The following is a 17382-nucleotide window of genomic DNA, read 5'->3' as shown; positions in this document are numbered from 1 at the left end:
CATCTACAGAGGTCTGCACCAGGGCCTTTTTTTTTGAGCAGGAACACACAGGAACGCAGTTCCAGCTGGCTTGGTGCCAGGGGAGTGGGCTTAATATGCAAATGAGTCCCTCCTGAGCTTTTTCTACAAAAAAAGGCCCTGCACGATATAGCACAGCTGTTGTAATGCAAATCTTCGCTGAGCATTAACTTTGATCCTGTCAGATGAGGGTCTGCAGCACTGAGTGCGGAAGGAGGTCTGAGGTAACAAAGTCTGGGTTCGTAGGAGCAGGACATCGTGGCAGAAGAATGGGCGGCACTAGACTGTAGGTGCCCTCTCATGGATTGCTGCCTTGACGTGGCGAGAGGGCTTGCGCGGTTCAGTGAGGCTGTGGGCTATGCCATGCAGGGCCATCCAAGAGGGACAGGCCACAGCTGAGAACCCAGACAAAATGTGATCCCCTGGAGAAGGAAATGGCAACCCATTCCAGAATCCTTGCCAAGAGAACCTCATGGATGGCTACAAAAGGCTAAAAGATATGACGCTGGAAGATGAGCCCCTCAGGTTAGAAGGTGCCCAATATGCTACTGGGGAAGAGCAGAGGGCAAGTCCAAGTAACCGCAGAAAGAGTGAAGCGGCTGGGCCAAAGCCGAAAGGACACTCAGCTGTGGATGGTGAAAGGAAAGTCCGATGCTGCAAAGAACAATACTGCATTGGAACGTGGAATGTAAGTTCTATGATTCAAGGTAAGCTGGATGTAGTCAAACAAGAGATGGCAAGACTGAACATCGACATCTTGGGAATCAGCAAACTAAAATGGATGGGAATGGGTGAATTTAACTCAGAGGATCACTACATCTATTATTGTGGGCAAGAGTCTACACATGGACATCACCTGATGGGCAACACAGAAATCAGACTGATTATATACTCTGCAATCAAAGATGGAGAAGCTCCTTACAGTCAGCAAAAACAAGACCTGGAGCTGACTGTGGCTCAGATCATGAGCTACTCATTGCAAAATTCAGGCTTAAACTGAAGAAAACGGGAAGCCAGCAGGCCATTCAGGTTTGACCTTGATCACATCCCTTATGAATATACAATGGAGGTGAAGAATAGGTTTAAGGAACAAGAGTTGATAGACAGAGTGCCTGAAGAACTATGGATGGAGGTTCATGACACTGTACAGAAGGCAGCAATCAGCACCATCCCAAAGAAAAAGAAATGCAAGAAAGCAAAGTGGCTGTTTGATGAGGCTTTACAAATAGCTGAGGAAAGAAGGAAAGTGAAAGGCAAAGGTGAAAAGGAAAAATTCACCCAACTAAATGCAGATGCAGAACAGCAAGGAGAGATAAGGAGGTCTTCCTGAAGGAACAATGCAAAGCAATAGAGGAAAATAATAGAACGGGAAGGACAAGAGATCTCTTCAAGAAAATTGGAGAAATCAAAGGAACGTTTCGTGCAAATATGGACATGATAAAGGACAAAAACGGTAGGGACCTAACAGAAGCAGAAGAGATCAGGAAGAGGTGGCAAGAAAACACAGAAGAATTACACATGAAGTATCTCAATGTCCTTGACAACCGTGACAGTGAAATCGCTGACCTTGAGCCAGACATTTTTTAAATTTATTTATTTTTATTTATTTGGGATTTATATCCCGCCCTTCCCACGGATGGCTCAGGGCTGTGAAGTCAAATGGGCTTTAGAAAGCATTACTAACAACAAAGCAAGCTGAGATGATGGTATCCCAGTTGAGCTATTCAAAGTCCTAAAAGATGATGCTATTAAAGTGATGCACACATTATGTCAACAAATTTAGAAAATGCAACAGTGGCCACAGATTTGGAAAAGGTCAGTTTATATTCCAGTCCCTAAGAAGGGTAATGCCAAGGAATGTTCAAACTATCGCACCATTGCACTCATTTCACATGCCAGCAAGGTCATGCTAAAGATCCTACAAGCTAGGCTTCAGCAGTATGTAGATCGAGAAGTACCAGAAGTTCAAGCTGGGTTTCGGAGAGGTAGAAGAACTAGAGATCAAATTGCCAACATTCGCTGGATTATGGAGAAAGCACAGGAGTATCAGAAAAACGTCTATTTCTGTTTCATTGACTACGCTAAAGCCTTTGATTGTGTGGATCACAACAAACTGTGGCAAGTCCTTAAAGAGATGGGAGTACCAGACCACCTCACGTGTCTCCTGAGAAAGGGTCAAGAAGCAACTGTCAGAATGGGATATGGAACAACTGATTGGTTTAGAATAGGAAAAGGAGTTCGACAAGGATGTATATTGTCACCCTGCTTATTTAATTTATATGCAGAGTACATCATGCAGAATGCTGGCCTGGATGAAGCACAAACCGGAATTAAGATTGCCGGGAAAAACATCAACAACCTCAGATATGCAGATGATAACACTCTAATGGCAGAAAGTGAGGAGGACCTAAAGAACCTCTTGTTGAGGGTGAAAGAGGAGAGCACAAAAGTAGGCTTGAAACTCAACATTAAAAAACCTAAGATCATGGCATTCGGCCCCATCACACCATAGCAAATAGAAGGGGAAGACATGGAAGAAGTGACAGATTTCACATTTCTGGGATCCAAGATCACTGCAGATGGTGACTGTAGCCATGAAATTAAAAGACGTTTGCTCCTTGGGAGGACAGCTATGGTGAACCGGGGCAGTATAATAAAAAGCAGAGACATCACCCTGCCAACAAAAGTCCATATAGTCAAAGCAATGGTATTCCCAGTAGTAATGTATGGCTGTGAGAGCTGGACCATAAGGAAGGTCGAGCACAAAAGAATAGATGCTTTTGAGCTGTGGTGCTGGAGAAGAATCTTGAGAGTCCCTTGGACTGCAAGAAGATCCAATCGGTGAGTCCTAAGGGAAATCAACCCAGACTGTTCCCGGGAAGGTCAGATGCTGAAGATGAAGCTCAAATCCTTTGGCCACCAAATGAGAAGGGAGCACTCACCGGAGAAGATCCTGATGCTGGGAAAGACAGAAGGCAGAAGAAGGAGGAGACGGCAAAAGATGAGATGGCTGGACAGCGTTACTGATGTAACTAACACGAATTTGAGCAGACTTTGGAGGATGGTGGAAGACAGGAGGGCCTGGCATGACTTTGGGCGTTTTCGCACAGGGCTTACCCTGGAGCGACGCCCCTCTTCACCGCGCAGCGTCTGCGCGGATTTCGCACCAACTGCTCCACAGAGCCGCGAAGAGCCACGGCTTTTGCGTCGCAAATGTAAACTGGTTTTTGGCGGTTTACATTTGCGACGCAAAAGCCGCGGCCCTTCGCGGCTCTTCCTGGTTTTGCGGAGCAGTTGGTGCGAAATCCGCGCAGACGCTGCGCGGTGAAGAGGGACGTTGCTTCGGGGTAAGACCTGTGCGAAAACGCCCTTTGTCTACGGGGTTGCAAAGACTCAGACTCGACTATGCGACTGAACAACAACAACAAAAAGACTGTATGTGAAGACTAATATTTTTTGAATGCTCCCCCATCTTAAAAACTCCCTACGAAGAGAAAATCAGTGCAGAAGGCGAAGAAAGGGGGTAGAACCATTCTCCCTGCCAAGCTAGCTTATTGTGTGCAGAGAGGGCTTTTTTTTTAAAAAGTAGAGGAACAATGAAAGATGGAATCATCCACCTGCAATCTGAAGACATGCAGTTGTGGGGGAGGCATTTTATAGCACAGTTCCCTGGTGCTTCTAGTTACATAACTCAAATATCAGTGTTGGGCAAGATTGTTCTCTGTCTCTGATCTAGGCTTCCCAATACCCAGGTCCCAGCGGGGGATCCCCCGCTTTTACAGGCTTCTCCCCGCCCCCAGCCAGCTGGCCGGCGGGGAAAGCCCCACCCCCCACAATCACCATGTCATTTAAAGCTCCTGCAGGTCCGTTTTTAAAATATGTGCCTTTAAGGCTGAGCAGGAAGCAGGAAACCGGAAGGGCTTCGGAGAACAGCCCCTCCCTTTGTTTTGCTTTCGTTTTCAGATCAAGTAAAGTTCTGCAGGAACAAGACCCAGTAAGTATTTGTGTGTGTGAGAGAGGGAGGGGGCAGGGGATTCCCTGGTTTGGAGGCCCTCCCCCCCCCCGCTTTAGAAAGTGTGTGGGGGGGAGGGAAATGTCTCCTGAGCACTCTATTATTCCCTATGGAGAACGATTCCCATAGGGAATAATGGGGAATTGATCCGTGGGTATTGGGGCTCTGGGGGGGGCCTATGTTTTGAGGTAGAGGCACCAAATTTTCAGTATAGCATCTAGTGCCTCTCCCCAAAATACCTCCCAAGTTTCAAAACAATTGGACCAGGGTGTCCAATTCTATGAGCCCCAAAAGATGGTGCCCCTATCCTTCATTATTTCCTATGGAAGAAAGGCATTGAAATGTGATTAAATGTGATGGCCAGAACTCCCTTGGAGTTCAATGATGCTTGTCACACTCTTGTTCCTGGCTCCACCCCAACGTCTCCTGGCTCTGCCCCCAAAGCTCCCAGATATTTCTTGAATTGGACTTATCAACCCTACTCTGATCCCAGAGAGCATGTCAGACGGTACTGAATCAGGTAGATGGATCAATGATCTAGCTTCACATAAGACAGGCTTGTCAACAGGGCACAGGATCAAGCCTCTTCGAGCACTAAGGCTTTCTGCTTGAGTGTACAGGGGGAGAACCTTTGCAGAAATATGTGCATATTTTTGGACAGCACAAACGTACCCCCTGCGAAGGTTACCCTACTTACTCTTCTGCTTGGATGGAGTCCACAGGTGCCACGTAATTGCTAGGAATGTAGCCTGTTGTTCCTGTGCTCAGAGATCTGGCCTCCCACCAGTCTCCCTCTCTGAAAAGACAGGAGAAAAACCACATGAGGCCAAACAGGACCTCGCTTCTATATCAGAGCAACCACTTTAAAAAACCCCCCACATAACTCTGGCATCTCTGGGGTATCTCTCAGTAAGGGACATGAACAGGAAACAAGGTAGCCGGTGCACTGCAGGGGTTTCAGTGCTCGATAAGGATTCAGGAGACCAGATTCAAATCAGTCGTGAGTGACTCTGAGCGTTTTCGCACTTACCTTAAGCCGGAGCGACGTCCCTCTTCACCGCACAGCGTCTGCACGGTTTTCGCACTAATTGCTCCGCAGCACCTGGAAGAGCTGCAAAGTCCCGCGGCTTTTGCGTCGCAAATGTAAACCGCCAAAAACCAGTTTACATTTGCGACGCAAAAGCTGTGGGACTTTGCGGCTCTTCCAGGTGCTGCGTTGCAATTAGTGCGAAAACCGTGCAGACGCCGCGCGGTGAAGAGGGACGTCGCTCCGGCTTAAGGTAAGTGCGAAAACGCTCTCTCTCTCAGCCTAACCTACCTCAAAGTGTTGTTGTAAGGGAAAATGCAGGCAAAGTTTCCATGCAGGAAACCTTGGCGGAAGGATGAAATAAAAAGTTTAAGGGAATGATAATAATCTCCAGCTGCCAGTCTGGAACAGGATTGTTCTGCGTCTCCCTGTTGCCTTTTGAAGCTGCAGGCTGTGTACGAGAGAACAGAATTTATACAGCGAGTTTGCAGCTAAGGTCTACTTGCTGCATTTTGTACAGCTGTAGGTGATATAAATGCTTATGAGGCAATCTATATGAGCAGGATTGGGGAAACGGTCCTTGTCTCACCCAGGAGCAGAGTAAAGTGATACCATCACTTCATGTGATCTGGACACTATATTTCTGTTGAGACAGCCCAAAATTGCATTTCCCTTTTTTAGCTACCGCATCACACTGTTGACTCATGTTCAACGTATGGTCCACTAGGACCCCTAGATCCTTTTCGCACATACTACTGCCAAGACAAGTCTTCCTCATCCTATAACCATGCATTGGATTTTTCCTACCTAAATGCAGAACTTTGCATTTGTCCCAGTTAAAATTCATTTTATTGGTTTCAGCCCAGTTTCCCAGCCTCCTCAGCAGCAGAGAGGATTCCTCCATGGGACCAACTTTCAGCTAATTCCTCACTGTGATCCACTTTCTGGCATTCTCCCTGCCTCTGTTTCCTTCCCCTTCCTCTCTCCATTTGTCACTCACTGTCCTGGCCTTGATACTGGTGTGGTCATAACTCAGCTCCCTATCTTCCTGTCACGCCTCTGATGTTACATCCTTGCAGCTAGATGAGCCATGGGTCTGGAAAGTCTGAAGATCTACTGCGTTAGCTTCCCCTCCGAGATAAGTAAACTCACGTATTGTTGATGATGTGGAATTTCTCTCCCTTCATAAACGTGAGATCATCCTCGGTCCTGGCGTCATAATCGTACAAGGCAACAAAAAGGGTCACTCCGCCACCTGTTGGGCATCAGCAGGAGGACAATGAGAGCCCAGCGGAAGACTGCATGTCAAACTTCGGCACATCTGACATTCAGCTCCACCACTGTGCCCCAGGTTAATTGAGTCACCAACAGTACCACCCACCCAGCTTTCCATTCAGCTGGATTGAAAGGAATAATAAGAAGATATTGAAGATATTGGATTTATATCCCGCCCTCCACTCCGAAGAGTCTCAGAGCGGCTCACAATCTCCTTTACCTTCCTCCCCCACAACAGACACCCTTTGAGGTAGATGAAGATATTGGATTTATATCCCGCCCTCCACTCCGAAGAGTCTCAGAGCGGCTCACAATCTCCTTTACCTTCCTCCCCCACAACAGACACCCTTTGAGGTAGATGAAGATATTGGATTTATATCCCGCCCTCCACTCCGAAGAGTCTCAGAGTGGCTCACAATCTCCTTTACCTCCCCCCCCCCACAACAGACACCCTGTGAGGTAGATGAAGATATTGGATTTATATCCCGCCCTCCACTCTGAAGAGTCTCAGAGTGGCTCACAATCTCCTTTTCCTTCCTCCCCTACAACAGACACCCAGTGAGGTAGATGAAGATATTGGATTTATATCCCGCCCTCCACCCTGAAGAGTCTGAGCGGCTCACAATCTCCTATTCCTTCCGCCCCCACAACAGACACCCTGTGAGGTAGATGAAGATATTGGATTTATATCCTGCCCTCCACTCTGAAGAGCCTCAGAGAGGCTCACAATCTCCTTTCCCTTCCTCCCCCACAACAGACACCCTGTGAGGTAGATGAAGATATTGGATTTATATCTGGCCCTCCACTCCGAAGGGCCTCAGAGCAGCTCACAATCTCCTTTACCTTCCTCCCCCACAACAGACACCCTGTGAGGTAGATGAAGATATTGTATTTATATCCTGCCCTCCACTCCGAAGAGCCGAAGAGCGGCTCACAATCTCCTTTACCTTCCCCTCCCCCACAACGGACACCCTGTGAGGTAGGTGAAGATATTGGATTTATATCCCGCCCTCCACTCCAAAGAGTCTCAGAGCGGCGCACAATCTCCTTTCCCTTCCTCCCCCACAACAGGCACCCTGTGAGGTAGATGAAGATATTGGATTTATATCTGGCCCTCCACTCCGAAGGGCCTCAGAGCGGCTCACAATCTCCTTTACCTTCCTCCCCCACAACAGACACCCTGTGAGGTAGATGAAGATATTGTATTTATATCCCGCCCTCCACTCCGAAGAGCCGAAGAGCGGCTCACAATCTCCTTTACCTTCCCCTCCCCCACAACGGACACCCTGTGAGGTAGATGAAGATATTGGATTTATATCCCGCCCTCCACTCCAAAGAGTCTCAGAGCGGCGCACAATCTCCTTTCCCTTCCTCCCCCACAACAAGCACCCTGTGAGGTAGATGAAGATATTGGATTTATCTCCCGCTCTCCACTCCAAAGAGTCTCAGAGCGGCTCACAATCTCCTTTCCCTTCCTCCCCCACAACAGACACCCTGTGAGGTAGATGAAGATATTGGATTTATATCTGGCCCTCCACTCCGAAGGGCCTCAGAGCGGCTCACAATCTCCTTTACCTTCCTCCCCCACAACAGACACCCTGTGAGGTAGATGAAGATATTGTATTTATATCCCGCCCTCCACTCTGAAGAGCCGAAGAGCGGCTCACAATCTCCTTTACCTTCCCCTCCCCCACAACGGACACCCTGTGAGGTAGATGAAGATATTGGATTTATATCCCGCCCTCCACTCCAAAGAGTCTCAGAGCGGCGCACAATCTCCTTTCCCTTCCTCCCCCACAACAGGCACCCTGTGAGGTAGATGAAGATATTGGATTTATCTCCCGCTCTCCACTCCAAAGAGTCTCAGAGCGGCTCACAATCTCCTTTCCCTTCCTCCCCCACAACAGACACCCTGTGAGGTAGATGAAGACATTGCATTTATATCCCACCCTTCACTCCGAAGAGTCTCAGAGTGGCTCACAATCTCCTTTCCCTTCTCCCCCACAATAGACACCCTGTGAGGTAGATGAAGATATTGGATTTATATCCCGCCCTCCACGCCAAAGAGTCTCAAAGCGGCTCACAATCTCCTTTCCCTTCCTCTCCCACAACAGACACCCTGTGAGGTGGGTGGGGCTGGAGAGGGATCTCCCAGCAGCTGCCCTTTCAAGGACAACTCCTACCAGAGCTATGGCTAACCCAAGGCCATGCCAGCAGCTGCAAGTGGAGGAGTGGGGAATCAAACCCGGTTCTCCCAGATAAGAGTCCGCGCACTTAACCACTACACCAAACTGGCTCACACAGAAAAAAGAAACCAAGGGAATGCTTGGTTTATCCTAAACTTGTTCCCCCCCATGCAGGTATACCAACATCCCCACTGCCATACTCTCTAAGCACGTAAGGTTTTTTCCCTAACTGAAAGAAAGAAAAAGAGAGCAAGAAGAAAGATTACAAAAAACAGAGACAGTATCCATTGTCATTCTCTACTTTCCCCTCATCAACTTAAAGAAGCATTTTTTCCCCTTATTAGACCCCAAATCCCCAGCTGCTCAAAAGCTCAGCTCCCACCGCAGACTTTTGCTTCACAATCTGCAAAGCACAGCAAATTAAGAATACACTAATGGCACGCACCTGAACGCCACCCCACATCACCGCATGGGTGTGCAAGAACAGGGAAGGGGGGAGAAGCAGAAAGCCAGTTCCCTGTATCCAAACCCTCAACCTACCCAGCCGCAGAACAGCTCGGGAGACTGACCTGCAACCCCCAATCCATGCGTATGCAGCGCTGGGGTGGGGTAGAGGCCAGAGCCGGGAAGGAAGGCAGGAGTGGAAGGCCCCGGTGTCCCTGGGAAGTTGTTGAAATCTGGGATGCGTGTGAAGTTGTTGGAGGGGTTCTGCTGCGTGGGATCGGGGTTGTAGCAGGAGTCCGGAGGCTGGTTGGCTGCCCCGTCGCTGCCGTTGCTCTGGTTTTTGCTTGCCCACTTCTTTTTGCATTGCACACAACCCATTGCTGGGTGGCACCTGTAGGAAGTGGAGGAGAGCAAGAAGAGGGGAGACAGAAGGAACAACAGAGACAGAGGTCAGCGAAGGCAACTCTCAAATGTAGGCTGGCCTTGTCATTTATCAGAAAGCTGCCCAGAGGGCTGCTATCAGGCTGGAGCACGCTAAGCCGAGGCCCAGAAATGACAGTAACGTTGCAGAGCCACTGTGACCGGGTTGTTGGCAGCCGTGACGGACATAGGCTCACCACAGCCGCCTCCTGCACTGCAGCCAGCTGTAAACATTGAAGCAGGAGAGGACAGCTGAGACTGTGCAGGTTATTGTCACTGTTTCGCACAGCCTGTCTTGCTTCTGAGCTGTTTTAACTTCCCAATCCACCCTGGAACCACCTGCCGGCTGCACACGAACGGCTTCTGATCATTCCATAGTTTGATCAGTCTTCCCCGCTGAGATGTTGTTCCTTCACTGCGATTACTAGGATTGCCAGATCCCCACTGGGGATGGGAGACTCCCCACTTTGGTGGGGGGCACTTTCCTGCTGCTGGCTAACTGGCTAGCAATGGGCGGGGGGGGGGGCGGAAATCCCACCCCCAACTGGCATGGTGACTGACACTGCGATATGATGATGTCACCTGTAAGTGACACCATCACAGCAACAATGTCATACAGCGATCCACTACAGCTACAAAATAAAAATCAGCTACAAACCATAGAGTTTTGCCCCAAAACTAGAGCGTCACCCCCTGGTGGAAGTGCCGTGATGACATCACGTCTGAGTGATGTAATCGCACTGCGCGTGCTTTGTGTTTGTGGGATAAACTCCCAGAGAAGACCCAGGATCCCCATACTGGCTGCCAGGTAGGACCTAGCAATCCCAGTGATGACTCTCCACGCTGTGGTATGGCCTGGGTGATTCTGGGACTGATTCTGGGGTCTGAGGATGGAACCCTAGAATCATTGTCTCCCCCCACAAACACCAGGTGGCTCTTGCTCTGTGTGATATGGGTGGAAGCTTCCACTGATGCTGAAGCTAGCAGCCCAAGATCTGGGCTATAGTCAGATGGACCATAGTTGTTGTCCCCTTACAGATTCAATGGGCTTGTTCACACAGCCACATTTGGTGCCCATTCCTCAGTTGTACTTACCCTGTCATATGATGAGTTGGATGCGGAGTAAACAGCCACTGGAGAAGGACTGGTGTTTATGGATGTCTGTGCATTCATCCTGCATTTTCAGATGTCTGAACTCCCCCAGTGCTCAAACCGGTTCAGAAGTGTGAACCTTTAATTCTGGTTTTGCTGTTCTGTTTTTTTTTTTTAACCTGGTAGTGCATATGTGCACGGGCACCCACGTGCACCCAAAAAATGTTTTCAAAAACAGTCAAAGTTCTAAAAGAAGGAGAAGGAGAAGAGGAGAAGGAAGAGGAAGAAAAGGAGGAAGAGGAAGAAGACCAGACTGCATACTCCGTAACACACACTGCACTAATCAAGGGTCAACCACAGAAGAAGTGTGTGGTGAGGCTGGATCACGGTGGGAGTCTTGACTGAAAATCTCCATCACAAAATGCGATGAAGTAATTAGCGGCACTCCCAAACTCAGCCTTCCTGCCTGACTGCAGCCCCAGATGTGGCAAACACCAGGAACAGCAAAAGCCTGCTATTCTTCTTTCCCTCCTCCATTGTGGGGGTGGTGCTGTGGGTGGGTGCTCAGGGCTCCTCCCAACATGATGACCAGGACAATTGCGCCTGTTGGCCATTAGCTAAGACTGTCCCTTGGTACATGAAGCACCACCGTTTTATTTTATAGCCATCCTCAAAGGTTCTGAGAGACTCATGCCATGAAAGTTTGTTGGGCCAATCACTCTGCCTCAGCATAATCTACCTCACAGGGTGATTGTTGTGAGGATTAAATGGGGGAGAACAACGTTGTAAGTCACTTTAGGTTCTCATTGAGGAGAAATGTGGAATATAAATACGTCACTCAATCTTTCCTGTTTTGGAAGCCATTTGGAGAATGACGATGACCGTTGATTGCTGTGTTTAGCTTTGGCGGCTATAGGATTTATTTTCCAAAGTTCTAGAAAAATCAACTGCTGAACATGTTAACCACCATCAAAGACCTCAGAGTAGTTCCCTTCAGCTGTATTCCGATCGATGAATGGAACGTTAAGCGGCAGAACAGAACTATATTCAGAAAGTGGATTGTCAACGTAGGCCCAAACAAGAATTACTATTTCTTATCATACTTGAGACCCCAGCCTAATACATCATCTCTGAAATGGCTCAGGCAAGTCCTGGTTTATACAGAGCAAGACCCTTCTCTAAGCTAGCCAGCAAGCCCCATCAGGGGAAGCACTGCAGGCCAAAATACCAACTCAGGAAACAACGCTGTATGGAGTGAATATGGGCTAAGTAATCTGGATGGACAAGTTCCCTGTCTGTCAAGTACTTATCTGCCGAATTAGTTGCCACCACAGGGACAGAAAATCATACACATAGTGTGGGAAAGTGTACACTGAAGGCAGATATTGGTGCAGACGTTGCACTGGCACTATAAAACTCAGAGGTAACTTCATTTGTACTAGTTAGTTACCCTTCCAAGCACAGTGAACATGGTTCCCTTGGCTTGGAACTGTTATTATTTACTGTTCAAACACATATTTATGCTCAAAGAGTGCATTGGAAAGAAAGGAAAAGAAAGAATTTAAAGAGTGTTTTGACTGGTGACCACATATTATATATATAGGGTCTGAAACATGGAAACTGTCCCTCACCCCAAAATTTCATTACAGACTATAAAACTGGTTATTGTTGTTGTTGTTCAGTCGCACAGTCGAGGCCGACTCTTTGCGACCCCATGGACAAAGTCACGCCAGGCCCTCCTGTCTTCCACCATCCTCCGAAGTCTGCTCAAATTCGAGTTTGTTACATCAGTAACGCTGTCCAGCCATCTCATCTTTTGCCGTCCCCTTCTTCTTCTGCCTTTCCCAGAATCAGGATCTTCTCCAGTGAGTGCTCCCTTCTCGTTTGATGGCCAAAGTATTTGAGCTTCAGCATCTGACCTTCCAGGGAACAGTCTGGGTTGATTTCCCTTAGGACTGACGGATTGGATCTTCTTGCAGTCCAAGGGACTCTCAAGATTCTTCTCCAGCACCACATCTCAAAAGCATCTATTCTTCTGCGCTTGGCCTTCCTTATGGTCCAGCTCTCACAGCCATACATTACTACTGGGAATACCATCGCTTTGACTATACGGACTTTTGTTGGCAGGGTGATGTCTCTACTTTTTATTATACTGCCCAGGTTCACCATAGCTCCCAAGGAGCAAACGTCTTTTAATTTCATGGCTAAAGTCACCATCTGCAGTGATCTTGGATCCCAGGAATGTGAAGTCTGTCACTACTTCCATGTCTTCCCCTTCTATTTGCTATGGTGTGATGGGGCCGAATGCCATGATCTTAGTTTTTTTGATGTTGAGTTTCAAGCCTACTTTTGTGCTCTCCTCTTTTCCCCTCAACAAGAGGTTCTTTAGGTCCTCCTCGCTTTCTGCCATTAGAGTGGTATCATCTGCATATCTGAGGTTGTTGATGTTTTTCCTGGCAATCTTAATTCCGGCTTGTGCTTCATCCAGGCCAGCATTCCGCATGATGTACTCTGCATATAAATTAAATAAGCAGGGTGACAATATACATCCTTGTCGAACTCCTTTTCCTATTCTAAACCAATCAGTTGTTCCATATCCCGTTCTGAGCGTTGCTTCTTGACCCTTATACAGGTTTCTCAGGAGACATGTGAGGTGGTCTGGTACTCCCATCTCTTTAAGGACTTGCCACAGTTTGTTGTCATCCACACAATCAAAGGCTTCAGCGTAGTCAATGAAACAGAAATAGACGTTTTTCTGATACTCCCGTGCTTCCTCCATAATCCAGCGAATGTTGGCAATTTGATCTCTAGCTCCTCTACCTCTCCGAAACCCGGCTTGAACTTCTGGTAGTTCCCGATCGACATGCTGCTGAAGCCTAGCTTGTAGGATCTTTAACATGACCTTGCTGGCATGTGAAATGTGTGCAATGGTGCGATAGTTTGAACATTCCTTGGCATTACCCTTCTTTGGGATTGGAATATAAACTGACCTTTTCCAATCCTGCAGCCACTGTTAGAAAGCGCTTTGTTGTGTTGCATATGAGGAAAGACAAAGCTTGGGGCACATTGGATCGTTGATGCTCTGCAGCTGTGCATGTGCAAGGGGGGGGGATATGCATAACTCAACACGAAGGAAGGGAGGAGAACAGGCATCTGCCTGCTTTGTTATTCTCAAGGACAGTTGGTTTTTCACTCTCTTTCTTCCTGCCACGTGCTGGTTGCATGGCAACATGCCTTGTATACCAGCCAAAGAAAGTCATATGTAACAGGAGGCATGATAGAAACCTAAAGATTACGGACGGAGGCAGCTTGCAAAGATTCAGATGAGCCCCAGGATGTCCCCCCCCCCCCTCTGTACCACCATGATGACTCCTGTTCTTACGGGGCAGGATGTCATGTGTACTGGGGACCCTGCAGAAGAAGCTGAGCCTGCAGAAGAAACCGTGCCCCTGCCACCTGCACCAGTGCCCCTGCCTCCTGCTGGAGAAGATCCCAGCCCCCCTGCCTCGCCCTCTCGGGTGGCTCGTGTGCGTGACCGCCTTCGTCAGGACCTCAGGGATTGGAGGAGGGCGGCACGCTCACGAGCAAGACGCTCCCTGAGCCCTGAGTTTTGAAAGGATTCTGGCCCTTCTAGGAGTGAGGATGCTTGAGTCTCAGCAGGATCCTGGCTGCCTCTCTGAGCCCGCAATTAGCCCAAATGGGCAACAGACAGCAGAGGGCTATATAGCTGGGGGCTTTGGGAGGAGGCTTTGTGGAAGCAACTAGTCACTTACCTGACGTGCTAGCATCCACTTTGGCTTTTGACTTTGGCTTCTGGACCCCCTGACTTTGACTTTGACTTCTGGACCCCCGACTTCAGCTTCTGAACCTCTGACCTGCGATACCTGGACTGTGATTTGGTTTTGGCGCCTTGGGCCCTCTTTGCTCACCGGCTACAGACCTTGGACTGCCCCTGGACTTTGCCTGACCCTGACCCGGCCCCAGCCTGTGACACAGGAGGTCCCAGGGCCTCCAAATGACCAGCACAGTAGCCTTGCCAGATATCCTAGCAAAAGAGCAGGGCCAAAAGTCAACCTTTCCCCAAGCCGCAACCAAATGTGACATGCTATAAGAATGCCTTCTACATGGGGAGAGGCAAGGGAGCGGGGTTTTCCCCCCCACTCAGGGCATGGAAGCGCCGCCTCTCACGCAAGTATGCCAGAGTCTGTGGTTGCTACCATGGAAACTTCCAGGAGTGAAACAGCGATCGCAGTCGAGGCCCTGAACCCACCGAGAGAAAAAAGCAAGAAAATCATTGGGCTTCTCACGCTAGCCTTTTAGGGCCTTCCCATCTTGACAAAATAAAGCAAGAAGAGTCAAGCTGTACCCAGACAGTGCCTTAGGCACAGTCTGGTGCTGCAAGAAACAGAGGGGGGAAATCAGCAGGAAGGAAGAGCACACAAGCAGAAGAGGGGGGGGCACATCTCTTAATTTGCAGTGACACAGACCTCCGAGCCACCTGCCAGTGACAGCCCTGGGTTAGCGGGCCAGTCGAGAGCCAGTGCAGTGGGCAGGGGGAACAGAGAGATGAGTGCTGCCATTGGCCACTCTTTGGCAAGCGCTGAAAATCCTTGACAGCATCAGGGGACGTAGCTTACAAGCCAGAGACTGAGGCATGCGTTACAAATCTCAAGGGATCTCTACAACGTGCTCACAGGGAGGTGTGACTGTGGATTTGCACATGTGCAGCACATTTCAAGAATTAAGTCCACTTCTTTCAATATAAGGGTCGTAATAAGGGGGCGATGATATCCCTTTGTTCAAGGAGAAGACAGGAAACTTCCTTCCAGCTGTTCCTTCCAGCTGCTCTCTGACTGGCTTCCCACTGTATATTTGTGGGAGGGAAGCAAGCAGGGGGGGGGAAAGGTTAAACATCTGTCTGTCTGCTGTTCTTGCAAGACCCACTTCCCACTTTGTAGTTGCTCCAGAGAGACCTGGATTGCTAAACTGGGCTCTCCTGCCCAATATGTCATTTCAGCCTCCAAGATGCAGTGTTTCAGAAGCATATTGTCAGACAATACTCCTGGCAGATTCTCTACCCTGCTTATGATGGGAATTCTTTACTATAAGAAAGCCTGTTTGGTGTAGAGCAGGGGTCCTCAAACTTTTTAAATAGGGGGCCAGTTCACTGTCCCTCAGACTGTTGGAGGGCCGGACTGTTGTGGCGGTTGCCGTTACTGTACAAGGCCGCAGGCCGTCAGTTCTCCGTCTTCTGCATCACTCTCCCTTCCCCACACCACACACCCCGGCCTGGGAACTCACCTCACCTCGGTATCACCTCACACTCTGTCTCTGCCACCTGAGCCCAGTGCCGGAAGTGTGCGTTGCTAACGCGAGTTTAGGTCGAACGTCACTTCCGGTCTGATTTTGCCATAACCCAGCGGGCCGCATCTGGCCCGCGGGCCGTAGTTTGAGGACCCCGGTGTAGAGGTTAAGAGCTGCGGACTCTAATCTGGAGAACTGGGTTCAATCCCCCACTGGAAGCTAGCTGGGCGACCTTAGGCAAGTCGCAGCACTCTCAGCCTAAAAATAAGCCTTGCTTACCGTCGAGTGGTGCCAAAAAAAGAACTACTGCTTTGGCAGCCGAACAGTCCCTTCTGGGATCTCTTAGCTATTCCACACACAATGCCATACGATAATCATCCTTCGCTATAAATAATTGCAAGTTGGCTGGGCCCCAGGCAGATGATCAAAGCAGCAAAAGTCGGCCGCCCACTGATAAGGCAGGGAACTCCGCAGAGTTTCAAAGGGAAGAAAAAACATTAAAAATTGGTCTGATGAGGAATAAATATTCCCCAGAAAAGACAGAATGCTGAGAGAAGATGAGTACTAGTTTAGAAATAAGGAGAGAAGTCAGTGAGCTTCAGCCCCATGGCCCTTAGAGATTCATGGATAGGGATATTTCAAGGGCTGTAGTGGGATTTCCAGATTCATTATGCTCCCCTGAAATTCCTTGCAGGTCCCCAGTCTGTAGTAAAATGGCTGGCCTTTGTTATGATAACAATACTAGCCCACCCACAATCAAAGTAGGGGTTTCTACATATTTGGGGGACTTCCCAGGTTTGCAGACTAATATAACTTTGAAAATCTCCCTCCTCCAAAAAAACAAAACAAAACCCCTCTCCTGGTTTATAGAGGTCTGAATATGCTCCAGAAGGCACTGAAAGCCGAAAGCAGCTGAGAGTCTGTTAAAGGGCTAAAGAGGGGAGGAGATATTCACTTCTTGAAGCTTAGAGATTCCTAGAGAGGGGCATTTGGGAGAGATTTCTAAACCATCCCCCATTATTCCATGCAGACCCTCAGTCTGTTCATGATTATTTACACAAATCAGTGTGAATTTGACAGTGCATGAAGCAATGCGGTAAATGTGGTTCTTACCCACTGATTATTTCAATACTTACCAAAACGTTACTTCAGGTCAGTGCTGCTGCGCCATGGCTTTTGCTGAGTGAGAACAAGCACCTAGAGAAGAAGACATAGAAAGGGGCATGCCGGTGAGGCAGATACCACTAGGCACATCTTCTAAGCTGTCACAACCTACCGGTAAGTGCACATATGCTTCCAATGGCCTCTGTTTACAAGGGACATATTTTGATTTTCAGTACTATTGACCTCTGTTGATTCCTTTTTTAAGATGCTGAGTGGTCTGGGAACCGGCTGTTCGTTTGAGGGGAGTCCAGCCTTCTTGCCACACCAGTGACTATTATGCTTCCCTTGCATTCCTCAGCGCATGGAATTCTTCTTCCGTACCCCACCCAGGAATGGAAACATCAAACCAAGATAAAAGAATGACAAATAGTCTCCAGGTGATCGTTATAGGATTTCCCCATTTTTTCTTGGGACAAATTCAGAGGCGAGATCATCAACAT

At 48.6% G+C, this 17382-nt stretch overlaps 1 protein-coding gene across 3 annotated transcripts in view; it reads right to left on the bottom strand.

Moving 5' to 3' along the window:
- Window positions 1-16989, bottom strand: part of LOC132585651 (proto-oncogene tyrosine-protein kinase Yrk) — a 50673-nt gene extending 33684 nt beyond the window's left edge. For all 3 annotated transcript variants that reach the window (XM_060257506.1, XM_060257507.1, XM_060257508.1), the window contains exons 1-4: window positions 16915-16989; window positions 9088-9353; window positions 6210-6312; window positions 4728-4826 (exon numbers count right to left, since the gene is read on the bottom strand). In XM_060257506.1, the coding sequence (XP_060113489.1) occupies window positions 4728-4826; window positions 6210-6312; window positions 9088-9340 (455 nt within the window). In that variant the 5' untranslated portion in view covers window positions 9341-9353; window positions 16915-16989. The remainder of the gene's footprint in view (window positions 1-4727; window positions 4827-6209; window positions 6313-9087; window positions 9354-16914) is intronic.
- Between the last annotated feature and the right edge of the window lie 393 nt (window positions 16990-17382).

The sequence above is a fragment of the Heteronotia binoei genome, chromosome 17 (genome assembly GCF_032191835.1).
Source record: "Heteronotia binoei isolate CCM8104 ecotype False Entrance Well chromosome 17, APGP_CSIRO_Hbin_v1, whole genome shotgun sequence".
Lineage (NCBI taxonomy): Eukaryota > Metazoa > Chordata > Lepidosauria > Squamata > Gekkonidae > Heteronotia > Heteronotia binoei.
The sequence above is the reverse complement of the archived record's forward strand: the minus strand, read 5'-3'. Positions and strand labels throughout refer to the sequence as shown.